Raw genomic sequence first — 26,910 nt, forward strand, 5'->3', positions numbered from 1 at the left:
CCACGCTCTAAGTCTTATCCTTCAAGGCCTTTTTCAGTTTATTTCTGTCTTCACAATAAAGCAAAATATTGACCTTCATTTCACAGATCACACAGAGATTTTTCAAAATTCCTTTGTAATCTCAAAGTATCTGTTATGCATAGAAAAGCATAGCTTTTATTCAAAATTCCTTTTGAACTTTTTGTTGAGAACAATGATTTGACAAGAAGTTTGCTGTGACAATTATTTTACAATTCCGATCAGTAATGAGCCATTATTTCTTTGCTGTCTTGTTCATGTGATGCCTAGATTTTTAGAACGTGCTCAAGAGACAATTACCTACCTAAATACCACTGTAATACAAATAATATATATGGAAAAATATTAAATCTGATACACATAGAAATGCTTCTAAAGCAGTGACCACAATGAAGTTGAATTACATATATTTACACACATGCATACATACAATGATCAAGCCATACCAAAATGAAATCCTTACATACAGCAACATTTGTATTTTTCCCTTAGAGACTCCATTGCTACATACAATGAAATTCACATCAAATGAGAGAAAGGCATTTGTAGGTGTGCTTGAATTACTACTCTAGCTGTATCTTCAGCAGCACTATTGCAGCATTTTCCAGCACATGACACCTGTAACAACGAATCCCTCAAGCACAGCCGGAACACCAGTCAGTGTCTATGCACAGGGCAAGGGTCTCCAGGGCAGCAGCAGGAAAGCTGGAGAGAGAAGCAATGGACGGGAAGATGCCACCAAACAGGTACTTCACAAGAATACAGAATCAGAACTCATTCCTCTCTCAAAAAATACACACATTTAATGTTGGTCTTTTAATTCTAAGAAAAAAGCAATTCCAAAAATACAAACTGAACATCAGAGTCAAGTCAATCACCATAATAAAACGAAACAATGACATTCACAATAGTTAAGTCTATGGACAGCTTAAGTTTGACAAATATTTTCTCCCCTCCCCACTAAAGTCCCCAAGTACATTCCAATATTTATCTTTAAATGAAACTTTATGAAAAACACTGCTGGTGTTCAGTTAGAATTAAAGGACTTGGATAAAGTGAAACAATAAAGACAGATACAGATGGTGTGAGTAAGGTTACAAAGGCTTTACATTTTGCATTATCCCAAGATATAAACATTCAAAAATTAACATGAATTTGCTGTGTTATCAAAATATTGCAGCTATAGGCAAGGCAACATTAAATTAATAGCTGAGGGTGTGAGAAAAACAACACACATTTTAGTGAAGGTAAACAGAAGTGGCAGTTTTTAATTAGCATTTTTATAAAGCTAATATTACTCAGCCAGCCATAAACCAAGCACAGGATAAAAAGCTTTCTCTGCATCCTTTGGCTATAAGGTGACAGGAAAAAAAGTAGTCACCTTTTCAAGATGTTCAAGATCAGCAGAAAAAGTCAAATAATCAAGTAATGGAATAAATAAGTACTAACCTAGGCAGTACAATTTAAACCACTCTGTCATTCGTGAATGTCACAATCTTATTCCGCTGGTAAACTGTAAGCATGTAAGAAAACTAACCTTACGCAGTACAGTGAATAACCACCAAAGTATTCTGTTTACTCTTTGGCTAAAACCCCCTCGAAAAGTAGCAGACAAAGAAAAAACATCTAATACTGGCAAGAGACTTCGACTTTTTTTTAACAAGTAAAACAAACTTATCAATTTAAAACTTGGTACATTTTATAAAAACAAAAGAGGTAATGTTGTAATAAAATCAGTAACGTTACTTCAAATGGCAACAAACTGTTGACCCTGTGCAATAATACACTTTGTTCATACTACATTTATCAAAATATGACTGTTTCTACAGATACATAGGAATCTTGTATGTGACTCCTGTCAACTTAGTTTATTATTGGGCACAAAATTTACAATCAGTGTGCCACAATACCTTTTAAATTGTTATTTCTAGTAGAGTCAATTTCAAAATGTTCAGATCCTGTATTTTTTAACAGGTAATTCACATGGAAAATAATGGAGTACGTTCCCTAGAGCACATGAACATCAATGACTGCACCCACTGCCAGAACACGCTGCACTGGTTTGATGCTTTTCCTTAGTACATAGAAAGCAACAGCACCCAATAAGCCTGAGAAGAAATGCTGCTGTGTAAATATTGGCAACTATTCCTGAAAAAAGAATTATGGGATGTATTCTCAGAAGCTGCCCAATCCCATAATTTGTATTGCATAGGTCACAATCACACATATATATACACGCACAAGTATGTGTGTGCATATATACATATGTATATACACACACGCGCACACACACAAAGAATATATTAAAAAGACAATGAAGTCTGGTCACAGAGCAATTTACAGGCTCAATATATTTTTTCTTTTTTTTTTTTTCTTTTTTGTTACACTTTGAAAGAAAACTTCAGTATTTTACAGTCTTCAGTAGGCATTATATACACTGCACTTATGAAATCTAGAAAGTATTGAAATAGAAATACATTTCTGCAAACATTTGGGTAAGAAAAGAAACCAAAATTTTTCAAAGATTTGTGCTATCTACATAATATTTTCTCTAAATCACAATAACTGCATCCATGGAATGTTCTCTAGAAAATGTCTTTTTTTTTTTAAACATCATGCACATTCTCAAGCAACTGTAACCCAAAAATATCCCAACCTAAACCAATCTAACAATGTTTAGATTAAAAAATTTAAGTTTCAGATCAGATTTTAAAAAGGTAAGTCTTTATCACAAGAGCTGTAATGATAACAGTTACATGTTAAGGCTAAACTGGTTTTGTTTTTAGAAACACATTAAAAGACACACTTCTCTCGTGGCTCTGCATTATGAACTGTACTTACAGATGACAGTGCAGTGAACATAATGTTCAGTCCTACAGTCAGGATGCAGTTGCTCCTTCCCACTCCACAAGATACTGCACCTTTCCATCAAGCGTCACCCGACGAGCCAAAACACGGTATTTTTCCCCGCAAGCTATTCTACCTGCTGCACCAAAATAACTAGTGATCGAGTTCTTTAGATGATTGAGCTGCAACTCCTGATCTGCCAGGTTGTTAAGGATCTCCGTATTGAGTTCATCATACTGGTAATCTTCCTTGCTCTCATCATCTTTCACAATTTCTGAATTTTGAGTCTGGAGTGCTTTTCGTGGAAAGCGACCTCTCCTTCTCAAATGTGGTATTGCAGCAGGCCAAGTTCTTCCTGTACGAGTCCTTTTTCTCGAGTCAGATAAACTATTAAGAAAAACCAAACACAAACAACAACACAAAAAATAAACAGTATTAACTTCAAGGAACTTATTCAAAATGTATGCTTTATCATGAGTTACTTCCATGCAACTCGTATCATCACTTCCTTGCTGTTTTTCACTGATAAAAATACCCGTTGCCTATAGATAGATGACTATAAATATGGCACTTGCAAAACAAAGATTTACATAAGGAAAAATTTTATTAATTTAACAAAACGTCAAAGAGTTAGCTAAATAACTTATGCCTAGATAACAGTACTATTTTGATTCAGCTTAATCCCATTCTTAAGCAAATTAAAAAAAAAAAACCTGTCTTCAGAGAATCTGCAGCAAATGTGCTTAAAATTGCAAATTAAAAATACAGCTTGATCACACAGATAGGCCTCAATTACAAAAGCTATAATATAAAGAGTTAGAGATTTGATGTTAGTTGAGACTAAAAAAAATAAATTTATGCATAGCTTTATTTTTTCAAGCCAAATCTATCTAAATAAATTAGAAATCTGAAACATGAAAGAAGATGTTGCAACATCTATTCTATTTTTAGGTACACATGACTTTCTAAAGATTTATTATATGTGACCAGAAAGATACGCATATCTAAAACCTGTATGAGTTTGGTAATGAAAAAAGAAGCTTCTGACATTATTCAAGAATAAACCATCACCCAAATATTAAAAGTGTCCAAGATCTAAATCCTTACGTAAAAACCTGTATCTATAATTTGTACATAGTAAAACATGGTTGATAAAGTTCTTAACTAAACCATATGCAATCTTTGACATTCAAGACAGCTGGGAGGGCAAGAGGAAATCACATATTTTTAATGTAAAAAAAAAGGCAGAAATAAAAAATTGTTACTTAAATCCTTAGGTAACAATTTCAGAAGTTTAAGTTAAACATGATTTTGAAGACAAAAATTTGTAGCAGCAATGCACACAAAAAAGATTCATGAAAGCACTTGACAGCACAAACCAGAAAGAGAAGAAACAAAACAAGTAGATTGAGGATCCATGTACCTCAGTAAAAGAGAAATTTCTGTTTTCTGCAAATAAATTGTTACTTGAACTTTGCCCTCTCTCAAGTTCAGTAATGTCGATTGTAGTTAACAATTTATTTATGAAGACCGTGCCAAAAATTTTTCATGCTCTACTGACAACAGAAAATCACAGCATACTCGCTATTCTTTAACACGAATACACAAATCTACAAGAATAAAAGCTGCTAAAATCATTCATGGTACACATCAGCTCTTTTGCAGCCTTTAGAAGAAAACTAAGCTCAAGAAATGTTTATGGAGTTTAATTCTTTTCAGTAAATGTAATTTAGGTACATTTTTTAGATCAACAAAGAACAGTAGTTACTGAGCACCCTGTGTGTTGCAAGCACAACTAATTACAACTAGTTCTCTTTTGTCCCATTTCTTTAGATTTCCCTATGCAAATAAGACTCAGAGTCCCAGTTGCTCATTACTCAAAATCCCAGTGAATTCCCACATCCACAATGTTATACCCCTCTGCAATATCCTCAGCTCTTCTCTATGTGTTCTCCCACCAGTTCTGCAACACCCTTACTTCCATTTCACATCTACTATGGCTGTCTCCTGTATCAGCCTCCTACCTTATCTTCTACTTCATTTTGCCAAAGTTTCAACTAAAAAAAATAAAAAAAATCCAGAAAAAAGCACTGGCAATGACTAGGCCACAGATGATTGGAACATCATCTGCCTTCCGTAAGCATGGGCTGTGGGTTTGGGTTTCTCTCATGCAAGTGTTTATCTTCATGAATCTTGTTAGACTCTAAGTTCTTTGTAACTACCTGGAGTAGAATTCATGGAAGTTTCCCAAAAGGTTCAGAACTGACTGGAAGTACAACAGAACCTCAAGTTTTAAGAAACCAGATTTAGAATGTCCTGCTTTGGCAAGACTTCTTTTGTAGGATCCCTGCAACTTGTGTTTATTAAGGGAGAAGTGTATTGCTGAACCAACTGTTTCCTGCCCCCCCTTCCAATAATGTTTATAAAAACTAATACATTGCAAATCTTAATCTGTACAGCAGAGTAACTGAATAATTACCTATAATGTCTGGAAATGCTAGATGAGGTAGTTTCTTTCATACTGGCAGCACCTGTGGATTCCACATCTGAGGTATTGGATGAATGTGCAGTTCCATCAGATTTCCTGATATGCAAGATAATAGGGTTGCCATGTAATGAAAATAATCTCATATTAAAAACTGAGCTGACATTTCAGAAGCAAACAGATAAATGACATGGTAATATAATGTTTTACAGGGATTTTTTTGTTTCATTTACCCAACAGTGCAAGGTAATTCCAAGGCTGGGTTCTCGATCACTGGAACTGGTTCATTATCCTAAACACAAAAAACAAAAACAATTTCAAATTAAGTTTTAATTGCTGTGTCAATTTTGTTTGAGGTTGAATGGGGGAATATCACGATTCAGATTAACTGGTTATGTTTTTCTTCAAAAATAATAATCCAGTTAGAGGGGAAAGGAGGAAAAAAATATCCAAAACCTTACCAGAGGAGAAGACTCTGGAGTTTTGTGAATCATTTTTCTTGTATAGGGACCAGGTGGACGACCTACTGATTTTTTTTTCCCCTTTCTTTCTATACCATTACTTAATTCCCTAGAAGAAAAGTTACATTTTGTTCTGTATTATTGAAGATAATTTTCATTGAATACATGTTTTCCTTTGGCAATGAATACACAATGAGATGTTTATTGCTAAAACATTGTGCTAAAGGAGGTTATTCCAGTAAATCAAAATTGTCAGGTACAAAGCTACATACTTTTGCCTCTAGAATAAAATTAATAAATACAAGCTCCTTCTAGTGACACTACTGATTCCCTAGTGTTGGAGAGGAACGAACAAGTTAAATGTTATCTGTTCATAAGATCACACTCGGTAAAAAAAATGGTGCATTTATCAATAGAAGTTACAAATTCACATCATGCTTCCTATTTAGACATCTAGTTAGATTATAGCATAAGAGTTCCAGGAAGGCAAGAGATTTTGTTTCCCAAATAGCAGCAAAGCTGGGATATTTTCTATTGTTCTTACTGCTAAATTTCATGTTGTTTGGGGTTTATGTTTGGTTGGTTGGGTTTTGTTTGTTGAGATCCTAATAGAAAGCTAATTAAATTCATTCAAAGACCTTGTTCTCACAAATAGTCCACCTGTACAGTTATTTTAAAGAATATATTATACAATGAAAAAGCCTTTTTTGTAGGCACCAAAAATGTACTCAAAGTAGCCCAAATTTACTACGACATAGCTAGAATGACTGAGTTACCTTACCTTGCATCAGGGATTGGTTTAGATGATTTTCTGCCTTTAATTTTGAACTCATGAGAAGTTCCTTCTGGTTCTTTCTCGGCCTTTAAAGCAGCATTTGGTGGCACAGGAGGAACACGAATTCTCAAGCCAAACAAATGCTTCTTTTTCTTTATTTCTTTTCCAGACATAAACCTATATGATTTTAAATTAATTTTTAAAATTCTGACCCCAGGGAAAGCAACTTTTCAAATAACAGTGTACATGTAAAACAAAACTATACAAATTAGAGTATCCATCCTAATATTATTTTATTCCTTCTCAGTCTCAAATACAGAATGCGAAGAGGGAAGAGGATGGAAGTTAAAACAAATTTTCTCATGATCTGGGTTCCACTCAAATAGGTATGTAATGTTACAGTTTGACATAGGAACAGTATTTAAAATTTAAATGTTATCTGCAGCCAAAGTGATTATCAGATAGACTGAGCAAAGGAGATTGAAGACAATATATAATTCACATGAGATTACATAGGCAAACAACACTTAAAAAGTACAAACAACTTACATGGTCTTGTAATCATTTAGTGCCTCCAATACATGCTCATATCTTTCAGATTTTGGGGTATCTGCAAGCTGTGAAGTATTAAGACATCATTTAAGCTGTCAAATTCTCCACTTACAGAAAGATTACAGTTACTTTGAGTCACTGTAACTACAGATTTGGATGTGAGTAAGTATTAGCGGTGGAAACTACCCAACACCAAAGGACATTAATCATTATCACATACATTCTGTGATTTACATCCACAGAATTCATGCCAGGATCAAGCCCAGGCCAAAGAATTTGAGTTTCACTTGTAAGAAGTGCAAGAAAAATTTCTCAAAGTATTTTAGTATACTCAAAGAACATAATACTAGCTTGCCCTCCAAAGACCAATCAAAATAATAATTCTGTGGCATTATGTACTCCCAAATTAATTCAGATTGCAAGCAGAAGATAACCTGAGACTTAATCTGACAGAATTTTGACTTGATATGACTTGCTAAGGGATGTCATACATCCTAAAGTAAACCACATCTATTCCTAGTGACACTAATAGTAATTTTTTAGCATTTTAGTCATTTTGCTTGTTTTTATTACAAGCTATTGACACAATCTAAACACATGCATTTTAAACTGTTTTCCATTATTTACAAACAGCAGTCAATCATTTAAACCCAGAACATAAATTTAATTTTCAAATTGTGTCTGCTAGTAAAAATGGATTACAGCTGTATGAATTTACTGATAAAAAAGTAAGTAAGTAGGATACACTCATGATAAGAAAATTTTAAGCCAGTTATATGCCACCTGTATTAAAAAAAATTGAAAACCCTAAGCATTTTTTATGCAGGAAAAAAAGTACAGCATACTCTACTAGCAGTATGGCAATTTGAATTTTGCATCCAACCTTACATGCAGAAACAAGTACCTACACTGCTCCTCTTAGTTAAATTTTAAGTCACTCTGCATGGGGAAACAGATTTCCTCTAATGCTAAGATAACTGTCCACTAAATCAAATAGCGGGATAATAACTAGTATAGTAGTGAACTAAAAACAAGATGCCTTGACAAGTGGCAGAATCAGACCGGAAAAAGATCAAAACAGTCTTGGACCTGGACACGAACCAATCACCCCCATGTTTGGAAGAGGCAAGATGAAGTGTTTATGCACAATAATTTATGTGTTACACCTTAGAGACTCTGAAGATTTCTTCATATGCAATGTACTGTGCATTCAATTCAACAGATTTTCTGGTCTGCGCACATGAAAATATCAAAGAACTATGAGACAATCAGAAAATGAAAGGAAAAATATATACGCAACAGAATAAACAGCTGAGTATAAATAAAGTTGCTATGCAAATAATAATGGCTACTTGAGGAATTTTACAGCTCAGAAGAACATACACCACTTCGATTGCATTCTGTTTCTGCAAGGAATTAAACATGATCTCATTACACGGATCATCAGATTTTTAGGTAACAAAGGATTTAACATCCAGAATAAAACAGTCATATGTCACCAACCTTCAGGACATATGTGTGCACTGTGAAGAAAACCAAGAAAGAGTATTCCAGTTACCTACCTCACCAGGATGTAATCTATCCCAGTTCTCATTAATGTATGCCATGAGTTCAAGCTCTGAATCGAAGTATTTCTTCTTATGAATAACACTTAGGTTATAAAGGCATAAATGTGCTATATCTACCCTGGATATTCAGAAATAAACAGAAAAAGAAAAGGTCTTTTTTCTTCCAATTGCTTTTATTCGACATAATTTAGTAGAAAAGATATTACCACGATATAGTTATAGGAACACAAAGCACAATGTCAAACACTCAATCCAGGGAATAACATTTTTAAGTTTCCTGTCATTTCTCTTCCATGAATGATTCCTTCTGCTTTGAATCTTTCTTTCATCTCTGCCTCATCTCACTGTCACAACACTCTTCAAAACTCTAAAACTGGTCTAAATCATGGGATATTTAAGTCCAAATAAAGACTTGGATGTATCAATTCTGAATTCATACAAGTATTCTGGCGAATTAACATTCAACAAGATTATTTTCACCATATACTTGTTCGCACACATATCCACTAAATTGGATATAATTTCTTGTATGGGTTATTAGTTCAAAAATTCCAAACTACAACTGACTGTCAAATGTAATTGAGGAAACTATTAAAATATGTCAAGATGTGTACGGTAGTAGTAACTACATTTGGTAGTTGCTTGCTACTTTACTGAACAATCCCAGGAATAAACCCTTACAACACACAGTTGCAATATAACTCTACACTTAAGGATAACCTTTGAAGGAAAAGTTGGTTCCTGTTCATACAAGCAGTAAGAGCAGCTCAGGAAACAACTCAAGACAGCAAGTGGATTTTGTTTTTTGCAAAGAGAATCACAACACCAAAAAGAAAAGCAGAGCATGTATTCAACTCACCCACTACCCCCTTTTTTTTTTTAAAAAAAAAAAAAAAAAATCAATCATACTTACCATCTTAAGGGTAAACGTTTGAGGTATTCTGGTCCAGAACTGCAAACTGAGCAAATGAACATATAAAACCTAAAAACAAACATAGGTATATGTACAAGTGCCTTGGTGGTGGGTGACCGCACACACACAGAGTCTTAATGTTTTAACACCCTATTTATGAAAAAAAAAAAAAAAAAAAAAGCAGGCTAGAAACCCAGCCCATATAATATTTGGGAGTCCTTTTGTCCTCCACCTTTCTCTATCAACTTCAAAAGTCTGTGCTGCTCCCCACCAGGCCAGATACAAGATACTTCCTCAAGTTTCATACTCCCCAAGAAAGTCTCTCAATGTGTGACTATCCCAGTGAAGATGCTCTGTAATGCCCCCACACCATTCTCTCAAATGCAGAAACCTGTGTCTCACTGTAAGCACAGATTTAAAGGACCCATGGGTTCCTGGGCCCTAACTCAGTTCCTTCACACTAACATTCCAGCACAACCCAGCAGCTAAAAGAAAGTACAGCAGATAAAGAAAGATATACTCCTCAATTCTCTTCTCCAGTTTTCTCATCCGCTCCAAGCTCCTCTTAAAATGAAAGCACAGACCAGCACTACTTCATTTCCTTTTGTACCAGCTCATACCACACAAACAGAGAATGTACAGAGCTCCCTTCAGTCTAACTGTCCTCCCAGCTTTCTCCAGTTGCCTGTGTGTTAGTACAGGGAGCTACTACTGCACCCACTGACAGCCTACCTTGACATATGATGCCTGTTGCATACAGATTAGTCACCTATACAATGTGAACTTGAAAGCCCTTATCTAACTCACAGGCCCACTAAAGTGGTCTGCCTTAAAGCTTCCAATCTCCCAGTAGCCAGCACCTATAGGATAATGGAATTCCACACAAAGCCAAGCCAGTAACAGTTTGAGTTCAACGATCCATTGGTTCTCCTCTCCAATACCCACCAACCCACCTCACCCTCCTTCATCAAACTGAGATGAAGACCTGCATTCTTCCTGGCACCTGAACATGTCCTTATAAACTCGCTCCATTTTTGGAAAATACTGTTGTATCATGGATGCCTTAATAAAAGCTCATATGTGAGACAGCCTCCACATTTTAAATAAAGACAACCATAAAGCACAGCTTAAATTTCTTACCTGTCACCAAAAAGCATAGGCTTTTGGAGGCACTGCACACAAGCCTCATGAAACCACTGTTTACACTTGCAGCACTGCAACATCTTCAGATACCAGCTTCACCAACAGAAAGAAAAAACAAGATGTGTTTAAAAAGTTACTGAAAATTGTTCTTCATTATGTTTAAACTAAATAGCAAAAGATCTTCTGACCCAAGATGACTTTCACATAAGGAATTATTACTGGAAAAGAGTGACTAAGAATAACAAAAAATAGTCCAGTAAAAGAATTAATTCTGTTATGAAATGAAAATAAAAATTTAATTTCCTCTGACAGCCACCTTTTAATTCTTAATAATAAGAATTCAGTAACTCCATATAAGCTGCTTCTCACGTAGCAGATTAGCTTCTTCATTATTTTCCAAAGCACAGCACAGTTGCATTAAGTCACAAACATTTTTTCTGATGATTCAACTACCTGAATCCTAAAAATCAATCTCATAGTTTATACTTTTTTTTTTCAGCTTCTCCCTTAAGTAAAGAAACTATGCAAAATTAAAGGCTATGTTTGTCCAAGTCTGCAAAATTCTCAAACCAGAGCTCTGTCCTGTGAGTATAAACTCAAAGGCTTTGCTTCTCTGTGGGACTCTTAACTTGCCTTGACTTCAAATATTGAATGCTATTTTATTAATTTACTCATCCATGCAGACACCATAGTATTTATCTCTACCTGCTTAAGAAGACCTCTCTTTGCCTTTCTTGTAAGAAAGCCAGCAGACAACTCTGTAATGCCTTAGAGGAAAAAGTCTTTCCCCTACCAATAATGCAATCCAGGGTATGATGTGGCTGAATCAGACAGCTGTCTGTTCCAACAAAATTTAATAAACTAACATTTATATTTGTGACTAATGGAAGAGCCAAGCTAACATCAGAAAAACACTGCCTAGAATTGCAAGACCAACTAACAACTCCACCCAATCTCAGCACACTAACAGTAGCAATGAAAAAAAACAAACAAACAAACAAAAAACCCACAAAAAACCAAACCCAACCCAAACATTCTTGGACTGTGATATTATGTGATGGCTAGATAGCAAAATTTAGATTAAAAGATCTGATGGGAAAAGGAAAACCATCAATAATGTATTTTCCATAAGACGTTAAATATATATATATATATATCTCTAAAGAATTCAAAATTCCACTTTGCATTGAGTTGAATACCTACACACAGTAGAAACAGAAACTAACTCATTCATGAGTAAAAGTCTACAGGGTCAGGGCCAAAGTTTGCAGCTGCATCACAGAGAACAGTTTGTATATATATTATCTGTTTACTTACTCTCCAGGTCCTCCACAATAGCAGTAACACTGCTGGACGTTGGTTTTATGACCTGCATCCCACTCAAGGTCTGTTGCATTATACGGTAATGTTTGTTTCATGACTTGCAGTGCTTTGGCATTTGGTCCTTTCTTAAGTGCACCACCCCTCTGGGCCAAAACAAATACATTAGTTTACAGAAACAATACAGTATTTCTGAAACTTTCAAATCCTTTAGTTTGAAAGTTATAAAAATTTGTCTATAATCAACTAAAATACTTGACCTGTATTTTAATACTAGCATATTTGTTTAAAAATTAATTGAAAGCTAAATGCAATCTATTTCTAAAATAAAAATTCCCATCATATAAAACTTACATTCAGATCAAAATTAATTTTTAAAAAAGTGCAATTCCTTCAACTCCAAAACCAAAGCAATATGGGATGTATTAAGAAACATTTTCTATAAACACACCTTTGTTGTTGTTGCAAAAACGCACTGTCGACAAAGCCATTTGTCATCTGAATCGATCACGCTCGAATCAATATTTGGTGTGTGACATAGCTGATGATAACCTGTATAAAAAAAATTATCAACCAAAGTGTTATTGGAATGGCAAAAGACACACAAATATGTATAATTTAAATGCAACTATAAGGCATTATCCATCATTAAGTGCCAAAAATCTGATCAAAAAGATTGGGGTAACATTCAAAATGGTCTTACATTTTCTTAATGGAAAAAATAAACTTTACTTACATAACAGGTGTTAGTCACTTTAAGTGAGCTGTTAATAGCCACAAAGGGCTATAAAATTTAAGATCAGTTGAGTAGTCAGTCATAGCCAGGCAAATATCCTCCTTCACAAAACAAACCAAAACACCTTTTAAAATGCAGTAAATAGAAAAAAAAAAAATCTAGTTACCTTGCCCACATTTATCACATATAACCATTTCATTCGGTGCTTCTGAATATTCTTCCTGACATATTGTACAGACCATTTCCCCACTTTCAGTGGCTCCTAGATAAAGATCAAAGCGTGATTTTTTTTTTTTCAGGTTACATCTGCAGTTGGAATGGTTACCACACGTATGGCTTTTTTCATCATTTCAGTCACAGATCCATGCATTGTAGAAACATCCTGTTACAGAGTCTAACTTCCTAACAAAAATAAACGCAGACATCTTGTACAGACCATGTTACAAATACTTATATCACTTATCATAGGCTATATATTGCCTATTTACTACATAGTCTATGGTTCATTAACATCAGCAATTAAAATTAAATAAGTGAATAAAGAATGTAAATGGCAGGCTAAAAAAATACATCTAAACAAATACTACCTGGACAACTGATAGGTATGTATTGTATTGATGGTAATTTGTGTTTCTTTTCTTCTAAGTTTTTGCACAATTTGGTGCAGATCTTTTTGACTGATCTGTCCATGCTGCTTTAATATTAAAATCCAATGCTCTTCTGAAATAGGTTGTTACATTTTATACATGCAAACATACAGAAGCACACAGTAACAGCAGAGGTAAGAAAAAGCTAGCTTGCAAACTGGAAACAAAACTACATCTTGCTCCAATTATACCACGATCAATGTAAAAATTTGGATTAAAATACAAGTCACTTAATCTACATTATCATACTCATGAACTAAAGTTTGATAGTTATGATAAATGAATTAAAGATCATAAACTTGTACTATACAGAAGCTGAATGGCAGTATTTTAAAAGCTTCTCAGAAATAAAGCAGTTGATTCTTTTGCTATTATGAATACAAAGCTTCCCCTTTAGCAGATAAAGTGTTTAGTTCAAACATCAAGAATCAGTGAGAGCCCAATCAGACTTCTGTTGCCTTTATGAGGAAATTGCAACTGATTTTCAGAAGAAATTGTCACTGAAATTGTCACCCACACTCCATTAGCATTAGATCAAAATACTAGCTACTCCCCAAATACCAGAAAAATTAAAGCTAATATGCAATAGATGTCTCACTTGATAATTGCACATTTCTTTATACTACATAAATACTCCAAATTCTGTAATGGTTTCTTATGTGCAACAGTTATTGTGCTACTTTTAAATGTGAAAACTCCATTCAAACCTAGGATTTTCCAGTCTTTGGTTTCTTTCCACATCATCTTGTTTCAACTGAAAATAACAGGAGGACATAAGCTTTGTGTAAATTAGGGCCTGGAGTTTTCTGTTAAGACAGAGTATTATACTCATCTAAATAAACTCAAATGTGATTATTTTTAGAAGTGTTCTCCCCTCCCTGCACATAGTTCTGTGGAAAAAAAAAATGCAATGATAAAGAGTTGTTTGAAAACTTTTTTAAATTTGCCCCATTTGTGATACTGAGTAATTTAACTATATCACTCTTTACGATACAAGAATATAATGTAATAATTTATTTTAACAGATACAGTAATCTAAACAAATAAAATACCAAACAATGACTACTTCACTGAAGTTCTTGCCTGTTTGTATGTCCTTCCAGAGAACCCAGGATTTGGAACTGTCTTCAAATATGATGAAGCAGTTCTGTTTCAGTTTGTTTATCTGAAAAACAAAAATACAGTGGAGCTACGAGTTAAAGGCTAAACAGGATAATAGATTTAATACTAAGCCAGACAATAATTCTGTAATGTTTAAACAACATATGATACTGTAAGACTCCAGTGAAGTTAAAAATAGTTTACCTTTTTGATAGTTCCAAGATAAAACAAGCCATCTGACCACCTAGCTAGGACATCCTGACCCTCTTCAAATTTACACAGTGGCTTTTTGGCTTTCTGTCCATCACATAACGACAGCTTGGTCAGAGATGCTGAGGTCTTATGGCTTCGACGTAACGGAGACCGCTTATGGACCAGTGAATTACCCACTGCTGTAGAGTCTCTAAAGAAAGAGAAGCAAGAAAAAATGTAATCAGAATTAGGTTAAAGTGAAAAAACATTTTTAAAATATTAATATGATTCACAACTAGAACTCACTTCCCTAAACTCCAGAGCTTCAGGTAACTAAAAATCTGTTCATGTTTTCAGACTTTACATACCTTCAGTAGCAGTGCCTCTGCTACTGTAAGAGTCTACAAAATTTGAAAGAGACAAGTTTATGTAAAGAAAAAACTTCTATGAAATTAAGTAATGTAAATAAGGATAGGGATACATGAGCTTTCCAGCTCAGAGTAACAGGCAGAATTTGAGACTATAAAAAAAAAAAAAAAAAAACAAACTACCATTCCTATACCCAAATGTATTTTCTCTTTAGAAACTAAATGTATATACAATTATGACAAACACAAGGACAAATCAGGGAGTTACAGAGGTCAGAGTCAATTGACCAAGCAGTTTCACCTTACTAAAGGTCGCTTAGGTACATTACCAGCACCAGAAACATTTTAATTCATCACAAAGTACCAAGAAAGCCAGTAAATGAATCAGTGTCCTACATAGTTTGATGATAATTACTATTAATATGTTAGAGAAGTTATTGTAAAGTTTCAAAGAGGAAGAAATCCCTCCTCCCTAAAAAGTTTACTATTTACGTTCAATATGAAAATGAAACTGGAATTGTAACGACTTGAAACATCAAAAATATGTGAAAATGAAGAAGTTAATATTCTGGAAAATCTGTACTAAACAGTTTAAGCCAGGAAGGTTAGACACAAGATTAGACAACTCTTAAGCATAATCGGTGTAAATCTAAACAATGACATGACCACAGGAGCAGCCATAATGGGCCAAACAAGAGTTCCATCCAGCCCAATAACTCTGGCATCCTCATGCACAATCAGGTCACCAGTTTAAGTCCTGCCTGATCCCAAATACAGAAAGAGTCAGATGACTGGGGAAGACCAGAGAAAAAGGAAAAAAAAGAGAACAGCACTCCTCTCCAAAACACTCTCTAGGTCTCTTACAGGCTGTGGATCCAAAGATCAGTAATGTTTGTTGGGGTTTGGTTGTTTTTTTTGTGGTTTTTTTTGTTTTTTTTTTTTTTTTTTTTTTTTTGTTTTTTGGTTTTTTTTTTTTTAAGTCCTTAATGGCTTTTTTTTTTCTGCAAGTTTTCCTACATGTTTGTTGAACCTGCAAAGCAGCATTTCTTTTGGCTTATCTCACAGTTGGCACCTTGCCACTTCACTTGACACCCTTCATCATTGCATCAGAAAACTAAACTATCATTTTCCATCTTTTCCCTTCATGTCCCAGTAAGAATATTTAGATCCACCCAGCCATATTTCCCAGATAAAGCATCCTACCAATTCTGCTGCTTCTCAAGTGAAAGCTGTTTAAAGTTACCACTGCTTTTCCCCATTTCTACTCCAACCCCTGATAAACGGGACTGGATGCACACAGCATTCAAAATAAGTTTCCAATAATAGGGTAACAGCGCAACAGCACAGGTCATTTTGCTCCTTTCCAACTAACATCTGTAGCCTTCCCTGACCCTCCCCACTACAAGAAGGCATCAAGTTAAAAACTTCAAAGAATTACTGGAAACTGCAGGTTCTCATTCCAACAGCTCCCAGACTAACATTGCTCTTCCCACTCTGTACTACTTCTGTTTTTCCTTTGTCACTTCATTATCCAGTCGCTCAGTAGCTCAAAGTCCTCTACACTGTCTACATTATTCTGAATAACCTCATACCCCTAGCACATTTCATTGTTTAAACTTACCATATTTTGTACAGCACTGCAAGATTTGCCCCTTATCTTGTACAGTAGCTTGAATTTTTGCAAGGACCTCTGAAGTAGAGCCCTAGCCCTTAACACTCGTTGCAAATGCATTCTACTCTCTTCTTTGTATCTGTACAACCGTTTACACACCCAAGTACCAAAAAGGCTCAGAAGCAAATGTGTCTGAAGTCAGACAGTTAAGAGAGGAAAAAAAAGTTTCACCTTCATCAGTTCCCCGAACCCTTCTGACTATACACACATTCAACCTACCACAAAGCAAGCAATGTTCAAAGGCTAGGCAAGGCTGGATCAAAACAGTCTAGAAAGTTATGAAACTATAACCTGGTCTTAGCCCATAATTCTTTTACTGGAAAGGACTCATCATTACAAAGTATTAAAGTATTTAGACACTTCATATTACATCTGTGGAACTTGACTCAGCAATATTAAATGGGTCAATAAGTTGCCACATGTAGTTCCAAAGCACCTGGAGCAAACTCACTAGTGCACCTTGAAACAGTTGAACAAGTGTTTTGACAGGACTACCCTCTTCTAGAGGTTCAAATATTTTCTTTCCAGCTTTTTATCTAGTTTAAGAAACTAGAGAAAGCAGCTGAAAGGCAGGAATCTTGACTCTTCCAGTACCTGAAAAAAGGTGTGAAAGAACTTGTATAGTACAAGTTTCCATTCAAAAATCAACAACTATTTTTGAGTCTTACATTAAAAAAGTCTTCAAAATCATATGACATTCCTTTAAGTACAGAAGTTTGTCCCATAACTCCAACTTATAGCAAAAAATGTGCTGTACATAATTTCCTAGCACAAAGCACTTAAATGAGTCTATACATTGACTTATACAACAGCCTAAATTCACAATAGCTACTTCAGACACTGAAGGATCTTGACACACAGTAAAGTTCTGAGCCAATAAAGCAGACACTTCTCCATTGTCCACATTGCTCTCTTTGTGGGAGATAGCACTGCTGAAGTGATGATTAAACAGCTCGTGAAGTAGCCCCTGCTGTGGCAGTTTATGGTTTATCTAACACATAGACTGAAAATAGCGTTAGTTATCACAATAGGCTGACACTTAGAGCTAGCTTAACAGTTGCTTTCCACATGGATAAGAAGTTCCTCTTCAGGGAAACATTACCTCAATGTTTTTGATGGCGATTAAGTGGGAAAAGCTGCTGTTTTAACAAGTTTACTTTAGAATCACCTACTTAAAGGAACTTATGGCTTGCTAATTAAAGTGCCTTCTGAAAACACTGCACCAAAAAAAAAAAAAAATCACAAGAAATTCAGTGCAGACCAGCATAAAATTTACATTTAAAATGCTAATAACTTTCTTGTCTGTCTTGCAACAGCCCTCTCTGCTGTAGTGGAATACCAAAAAGTCACACCAGCCATTAAATTTTTCTTTGTTGTTGGAAGACAGGTGAAAATACACCCAATCTTTCATAAGCTAGTGGGGGAAGTCAGTGAATTGTGTTTGCAGGTTGAAATACACTTAAAAATAAAACTGTACCTTCACTATTTATTGAGGAGTTGACCTCCTAAAGTACTGAAAATGCTCGTTGATTTTTTTTCACTTTGGGGTCTAGATCATAATCATAGATACTCTCAAGCAAGACAGGCAGAAGACCTATTCATCTACTTAATGAACCAGACTCCCTCTGAAGGTAAGCTACCTAAAAGAAAAATCTCACCACTGTCATGACAACTTACTATGCATAGCATTTTATTTATCAAAATCAGGTTTCTGTTAGTTTTGACTTGTCTGTAATTCTTTCTAACCTCTTTACTAGAAGTTAGAAAGTGTCAGTGTTCATTCGGTGCCTCTGACTCCTGTATCTCCACAGCAATCCTACAGAAAGAAGAAGTGGAAAAGTTAGGGAAAAATATGTGAAGAGGCTGGAAGATGAAAGACTGAGCACTCTCCCTCTTGTTTCCAAGTGTCTTTTTCCTCAGCAGCACTGCCAGGTTAAGGTCATTCCATACTCCTGCACTCCTTCAGTTGTAACAACTGCTGTGAATCAACTCCTGTTAAAAAAAAAAAAAAAAAAAAAAAAAATCCCTTGACAGAGCTGGGTTTTTTTTCAGCCATCTCAGTTCACTGATTTGTTTCACAGAACGGTTTGTCAGCACAACAGAACAAATGCAAACAAGCAACTTGGGACACAGACTTCCTCAACTGGCACTGCCAGACTGCACACCTGAATGACAGGCACTTCCAGTGACAATCCATGCAACTTCAGGAAATTTCTTCAGAAGGGCTGCGTGATTCACAAATACTGCAACAGTAACGGATGACAGCTACCCTATGAGTACAGATAGTTGTTAAATTTTAATGTCTTTACATTTACTTCCAAAAACTAAGTGCCCAAAGCATATTAAGAGAAAATTTTAATCTACTGAAACAACTCAAAAGTGGGACCTACAGATAATTCATTAATTCCCAGTAAATACAAGTCACATTGAAGGGACGATGAGTTTAAAGAGTCCAGCAGATTTAGCAGCAGGGAATTCAGACTAGAAATAACACACACAGAGAACATTCTACTAAGACAACTGACATAGGTTTAGGATCTATCTTAAAACTGGAAAATATGGCATCATATAGGGAAGGAAGAACTAGTGAAAGAATTTATGATAACTAGAGAGAACCAGTTTAAGATCTGAAGGTGTGACAATAGTGCTAATTAATCACAAATGTTGTGTCTGAAGTTACAGCCAAACTACACTTTTATTAAACTTTAGAGAAAACTGAACTATGAAGGACTGCAAAATACCAGCAGCCTGCCCTGCTCTCCTTAGAACACGACAGTTAGTTCATACAGGGAATGGGCAGGAGGGAGAGGTCTAAGCAAGGCCTCAGAACACACAAAACCAAGAGCAGTTTCACACATGGCTTCCCCAGTACAGGCAGCTCGCTCCCCTCCCACCAGCACTGAAGTAACAAGTGGACTTCTCCATAAGCTTTCTATTTGGTTTTCTTGCCTTTAATATGGATTATTTTTTTGCTATTTTAAACAAATTAAAGCACCTCACAGAAAGGTCTGGTGACTAGACAAGGCAGGCAAGCAGCTCACAGTCAGAAAGCAGCAGAAAAGGGAAATGAGTCTTTGTGAGAGCCACAGTCTCAGCTGGTTTACCCAGCACCACATAACCAAGGCCCAACCATGCTGCCAGTGCAGCTGCTGACCTGCAACGGGGATCCAGTACCTCTGCTGGCACCTGGAGAGATGGTGGATCCCAGCCACATGTTTCTCCCCATTTTCCTTGTATCTTCTCTGACGTTTGAGATCTCATGCCAAACATTATCTGTTCAGCATGTCACCCATAACTACTCATGCAAATAAAAATATTTTGCTGGGCCAAGAAGACAGACAGACTTAACTCCAACCTAGGACCAAACTTAGGATCAGTCAGATTCAAAAATCAAAGTTCACCTTGCTTTTCATAATAGCAACTTTGTTGCAACAGTCACTGTTCGAATTATACATGAACAGGTTACTCTATTACTAAATTGCCACAAACTTATTTTCAAGCAGAGGATCCAATACAAATCTAGATCACAGTCTATCCTGTTACGCTACCTCATGCAGCCAAAGGATATTGAGCTTCCAGTGTGCTATGTCATGGAACATCTACAAGATACACTTTGTATCAGAATACAAAGTAGTGTGAAGATAAGGAACTGAATCAAAAGCCTAAGTCACATCACCAACTGTGCAGAATAACAAAACAAGCCTAAGCATCCCTCAGTCTAGAAAAGCAAAGAGCAATGCTTGGGGGATAAGAAGAAACCTATTCTCAAAATTATTTTCAATTATTACAGTTATTTAGAATACTAGAAGAATTCAGGTTAGAAGGGGTCTCAGGAGTTCCGTAGTCCTGCTCAGCATAGCATCAGCCATAAGGCCAGACCAGGTGGCTTTATCCAGTCAGCCCTTAAAAGCCTCCAGTGATGGAGGCCACACAACCACCATGGGCCATGGTTCTACTGCTGAACTGTCCTCAGGGGGGGGAATATTTCCCTCCCCCCTAGTCTTATTTCGACATACACATGTTATCTCTCCTCCTCCTGCCATGCTTTACTGTGAAGAGACTAAGTCTGTCTCACTACTCCTCACAGGAGCTCAAAGGCTGCTGTGTGGCCTTCCTGAAGCCTCTTGTTCTCCAGGCTGAATGAGCCTGGTTCTCTCAGCCTCCTCTCATGGGGCAAGTGCTCCAGTCCCAGACTGTCTTGGTGGTCCTCCATCAAACTTGCCTAGTTTGATGTCTCTCTTGAACTGGCAGAACCAAAACACGGTATTCTAGATGCTGTCTAACAAGATCTGTGTAGAAGAAAACAATCACTTCCCCTCCATCTTCTGATTCTGTTCTTGTTAATATAGCCCAGGCTACCACTTGCCTTTGCTTGCAGGACACACCGCTGGCTCATGTTCTGCTTTCTGTCTGTCAGACCCTCAGCCAATCTTGCAAAGCTGACCCCCAGCCAATGTCAGCCTGGGGTTCCTCCATCAAATGCAGGACTTTGCAACAGCTTCCGTTGAACTTCATGAGGTTCCTGTCAGTCACTTCCTCCAGCCTTGCCAAAGTTGAGGTAGGTGACATCCCCTCCTTTCCCCTCATCCACAAACCCTGCCATTTTTTAACAAAGACAGTGGTCAGGTTGGTCAGGCCACGATCTATCCTTGCTAAATATATGCTGCCTGTTCCCAGCCACCAGCTTTCAATGTGTCCAGAAATGTCTTCTATGAAGACTTGCTCTGTGCCTTTCCTACAGATCCAAGTGAGTCTAACCAGCCTGTGGTTCCCTGGGTTAAACTTTTGACCTATTCTGAAAATATGTGTGACATGTGCTACTCTCTAATCAGTACGGATCACACCTGTTCTCCATAACCTGTGATGGTAAATAACAGCTCCATGAGAACATCACAGTTACCTCAGTGCTCCTGAAAGCAGCCTACTTGGTCCCATGGGCCTGCATGAGTCAAGTTCACATGTTTGGTTAAACATGTAGCAAGCCAATTCACAGGCCACTCAAGCAAGCAATGCTTAACAAATCCACAATGGACAGAAGTTAATGTATCATTGAATGCAGAAAAACTTTGTCCTGACAATGACTTAATGGCAACCACACTATATAAGCTGCTTCTTGTCAGGAAGATGAGAAATTATAACTTGTTTACTTCTCAGCTCTACCCAGTCAACCATATCACTACCATCGTGACTGTATGGGATTTTCATGCAATACATTACTATCCCAATAGAGTGGTGGTGGTTGTGTTTTTTTTAATCCTTTGAAAGAGCTTTACACTTTGGCTATGAATTTTGCTCTAAATGCTTCTGTTTGGCTAAACACTTTAAAGAACTCTCTAGTAGTCACAGAACATATTTTCATTAGTGTGTTGTGCTTTTTTAGGTAGCACTATGTTTTCAAAAGTATTTCCACCATATTACCTGACAAAAGTAGTAAGTTTTGCTTCTGAAAAAAAAAAGTGGTAATTAGAACTGAGTCCCTGCAGTCCACTCAGCTGATTAGCAGTTAGATCCATGAATCTGTCGCACATAAGAAGTTTAGCTAGAAGACTGAGGGGAAGTAATCATTTCACAGAATAGTAATTATACAGACAGAACTCAATAGACAGCATCTAGAATACCATGTTTTGGTTCTCCCAGTTCAAGAGACACACCAAACTAGATGGGTTTGATAAAGGACCACCAAGACAGCCTCAGACTGGAGCACTTGCCCCATGAGGGAAGCCTGAGAGAATCAGGCTCATTCAGCCTGGAGAACAAGAGGCTTCAGGGAGGCCAAACAGCAGCTTTCCAGCTCCTGTGAGAACATTACTGTGAAGAGATTAAGTCCTAAAGCATGGCAGGAGGAGAGATTATGTGCATATGTTGAAATAAAAGCAATGGATGGGGTGAATGCTTTTTTCCCCCATCACGAGGACAGTTCAGCAGTAAAACCATGGCCCATGGTGGTCTGTGGCCTCCATCACTGGATGCTTTCAAGGGCTGACTGGATAAAGCCACCTGGTCTGGCCTCATAGCTGATGCTACACTGAGCAGGACTACAGAACTCCTGAGACCCCTTCTAATCTGAATGATCTTTTGACCCTGTGAAGTAAGACTGGCCTTAATAAGAGGTAGCCACCAGGATAAATGCATTCTTGTGTCCATAATGCTACAATAATTTGTTATTTTGGTTTAACTTGCTCACAGTCTCTCTCAAGAAACAATAACTAACTAGAAGTGTTTTAGTTCTATTTTATATGCAAAGTGAAAGTATTACTCTTTAAAAGATCACTACAGACTAACATATTTCCCTACTTATTTAGTATATAGGAAAATAGGGTAGGGCAGCCCCGTACTGTAAAAGCCATTTGTTTGGGACTGATCATGTGTTTGTACACAAAGAGAAGAGGTAGAAGGTAAGTATCAGGGAGATAACAATGCTATCAGGTCAGGACACACCTTTTCAGATCAGATCTTCTCTTAATTGTATACTTAGCGCCTCCTTGAACATAGGAACTGCCTTTTGGGTTTCTACGATATCCAAATACAGGATGCCCAGCAACACACCTAAGGGAGTACAATGTAATGTGAGCCTGCACCTGAGCAGTGAAAGTTGTGACAGACATGCTGAATTGCACTGTGGGGGGGCAGGGAAGGGAAGGGGGAATAAAAAGGATTTCAGAGGTGATCAAAACCCCAAAAGTCTCTTGCTTTAAGACTAGTCTACAAGAATAGCAATCTCCACTAGCTCCCCACAGAAAGAAATTAAAAATGTATCAGTCTAAGCCATAAATAGTACATTATTATCCTCCAAGATACTTAGTGAATGAAATATGCCCAGACTTATCAGGAATGCTCTCATCATTAGCTCTCTTTCTGTGAAAGAAAATTAAGTCTCTTGATTTCACTCCTCCACAGAGATTATGCCTTCTAGGAAGAGACCATCTGCTTGAAATCTAGATTGTTCAAAGTGTAAATTCAACTAGTTTCAGTGCTTTCAGTAACAGGTATCACCCTGGCCAAGGACCCTCCAGCAATACCACTGATTTTATAATTATTCTGGTGTGTTTTACACAGACATGCTTCCCCTCCATCTCCTGCAAGGAAGGCCTGTAAAGAAGGTGAAACCAGCTCTACACAGCAAACTCGAAGTCCAGTCACAGAAAAAAGTACTGTCAATTCACAAATTAAGAGAAGATTCACATTGGCTTCTAGCCACATGTTTCTACCCTCCAAGCTTTCTCTACCACACCAAGCATGAGGAGCACAAAATATGCTTTAATGAAATTTTAGGTGACTCTAGTACTACATTCATTCACATCCATCCCCAGGAAATACAGACGTCCACTCTCTACTAGGAAACGAACTGCAATTCATTTGTTACCATGGCTCTTCTCATAAATTTTACCTGATGTCCTAAGGCGGGGGAAGGACAAACATAACTGTATCCGAGCCCAGCCTTGATACTGACTACCAGTGCTTGTGTCTTTCACCTATTTAGAAAAAATATACACCTCAACAACTGGTGACTAGCCATATTAAGCCAACTTTTGAGAAGCAACCTACATCTGATTTAAAATTGCTCCCAGACTAGACAAGTTCTTGAGAAGCCACACACATATATTTGACAAAATAAGAGTTAACTGTGGAAAAATTTACTACAGTATACTCTCAGTGCAGATCCACATTTCATGAGCTGGTAGCTCCTTACAAAGATCCTTCTCACTTTCACTACTTTATTACACACCTTTTTTTCATATTTCCAATCTTTGTGTTCCCTTATTCTCCTTCCACTAAAGAGCTATAATCCTATCATTCTGTATTCTAATACTAGAGGAATTAAGCTTTTTTATTCTTTTAACCTCAAATGCTTTCAAATTAATTGTAACTTGAGGTCTCAAAAAACGGACAAACATTAACTTTTTAACTTTTACCAACCTGACTACAAACACACACACAAAAAAAAAAACCCCACACCAAAAGGGAAACCACTTTCTTATCATACCATGCTTCTAACAGTTTAAGTACAAAGCATTAATCACCTTTCCTTACACTAAGTCAGGAGAAAACGATGCTATTATCCCTTGTGTTCAGCCTTTTAAAGTCATGACCAGGGCCTAACTACCAGAAATTCCAGAAACACGTATAGTCCTACACTGCTTTCCTGGCAAGCCCTTTCATTTAGTTATGCAGGCCCTCTCCTTCAAATAGCACCCAGATACTTCACGAATGGATGATAACTTCTAGTATTTCAACATGAATATCAGTGTCCAGAGCATCCAACACAGTACCATATTGTTCTCTTTGACTAACAAAAGTATTAATCCATTCTTCCCAGAGGATTCAAATACCAAATTAAAAAAAAATGCATTATTGTACATCCTTTCAGCCATCAACAGTTACTGTATTTTAGTGGACTAAAAAATTAAGCCTTCCAGCACATTCAAATTGTCTAGCCCGACAGAGACTAAGAGCTGAGGCTTTGCAAACAAAAAAAAAAAAAAAGAAACCAAAAACAAAGTTACCAGAGACCACCACCACCTCTTTTGTGCTGCTCTCTTCGCACTCGAGCGAATGCAGCCTACTCGGGCAATATCCTTAAACGAGAAGATAAAAACACAGCTGGCGCAAGCCTCACCGCAGCCTCCCCTCCGCAGCACCTCCACGGACCCCGTGAGCTGGCCCAGCGCCTCCCTTCCCTTTGTTTTGGTCACCGCGGAGCACCGCTGACCCCCGCCTCGCTCGCCAGCGTCCGCCTCGGAGGGAGCTTCCTCCCCCTCCCCCAAAGGCCTCCGGGCCCCCCGCGCCGGAGCGGGGCCCCTCGCACCCCTCCCCGGCGGGTGGCGTGGCCGCCGCGGGGGGTGGGATGCGGCACCGGTGGCCCAAACGCGGGGCGCACCCGCCCCCCCGTCCCCGCGCTGCCCCCACCCCACGCAGGGCCCAGCCGCCCCTCCCTCCCCCCCCCCACCCGCCGCGGCCCGCCCCCCACCCCTCACCTCATTCGGTCTCTCCAGTGGTGCCAACCGCCTCATACAGGGAAATCAGCGAGCTCGGGAGCCTCCCCCCGGCGCCCCGGTGCGGCTGGGCCCTCAGTGCGCAACGGGACCCCCCCGAGCACGGACACCGCGGCGCGGCGGAGAAAAGGCGGCGGAGGAGGGGTCAGACCCGCTTCACAGACAGCCCAGATCCACCATAGCCCCTCGCCATTTTTGTTTCCCGCGGAGGAGAAGCTGGTGCATTCTGGGAGCACAAAGGGCCTCGGCCCCGCCCCGGCGGGCCCCGCCTGCGCCGACAGGCAGCTCCTGGGCCAGGGGGCGGGAGGAAGAGCGCCGCGGCGGAAGGACACAGGTGAAGTCAAACCTTTGCCGCTGGTGAACAAAGAGGGACTACTTTAGGCGTGCTTACCGAAAGAGGGATCGCTGCCCGCCGCCCGGGACTCGTTGCGGCAGTGCGGAGGGGCGCGCGCTGCCTCGCCGGCCCCCTTTGCCTATTGTTTCAGCCGCACCTGCGGGAGGCGGCCCGGCCCGGCCCGGCAGCGGCGCGTACACCGCCCCGCCGCACACACCGCCCCGCAGCACTGGGGTCCCCGCCCAGGCTTGGGATCGCGGCGCAGCTCCCCGCGTTGCGGGGCTCGGCCCTGGCGTCTGGAGTGATCCGGAGCGGCCAGGAGGAGAGCCCGGCTTCGCGTCCGGGTGAGGCGAGGGGAGGCCTGGCCCGGCCCGGCTGCCGCGGGCTGCTGCGGCCGGCGCGTTGGTACCAAGGGCACGGGAGCTGAACAGAGTTGTCCTCTGGTGTGACAGCCCTCGGCATGCTGCCATTTTAGGAGACAAGCTAAACCTCCGTTTCTAGCAGTAGGTGCATTAGCAAAGTGAAACAGGCTTTTCACTTCATGAATAGTTTCTTAGACTCTAGCATTGGACTGGTCTCAGCAGTCCCCGAGGTTCAAGGCAGCCATTGCCCCACACAGCGCTGACATACAATACAAACCCCTGACCCCAGCAGGGCAGCCGCTCTGTGCTGCTCGGGCATCTGCGCAATCCCAAAATGCAAATATTGACTGGATCAGGTCTCACCAACTGGTGTCACAAGCACTCTGGGAATGGCTGAACTCAGTGGTCTGGACGGTGAATTCC

The 26,910-nt window shown here is 38.5% G+C and overlaps 1 protein-coding gene across 1 annotated transcript; it reads right to left on the reverse strand.

The window, feature by feature from the left end:
- Nucleotides 1-799: 799 nt before the first annotated feature.
- On the reverse strand, nt 800-26,029 carry MTF2 (metal response element binding transcription factor 2). The gene is made up of 15 exons (XM_082053676.1): nt 25,774-26,029; nt 14,771-14,969; nt 14,549-14,630; nt 12,985-13,080; nt 12,534-12,634; nt 12,080-12,228; nt 10,760-10,855; nt 9,620-9,688; nt 8,701-8,824; nt 7,136-7,203; nt 6,593-6,763; nt 5,812-5,920; nt 5,584-5,642; nt 5,345-5,449; nt 800-3,252 (listed from the first exon to the last, which is right to left on the reverse strand). Exons 1-15 carry the CDS (start codon nt 25,776-25,778, stop codon nt 2,898-2,900), a joined length of 1,788 nt encoding a protein of 595 aa, XP_081909802.1. The 5' UTR covers nt 25,779-26,029; the 3' UTR covers nt 800-2,897.
- Between the last annotated feature and the right edge of the window lie 881 nt (nt 26,030-26,910).

Source organism: Streptopelia decaocto, assembly GCF_964273445.1.
Source record: "Streptopelia decaocto genome assembly, chromosome: 5".
Taxonomy (NCBI): domain Eukaryota; kingdom Metazoa; phylum Chordata; class Aves; order Columbiformes; family Columbidae; genus Streptopelia; species Streptopelia decaocto.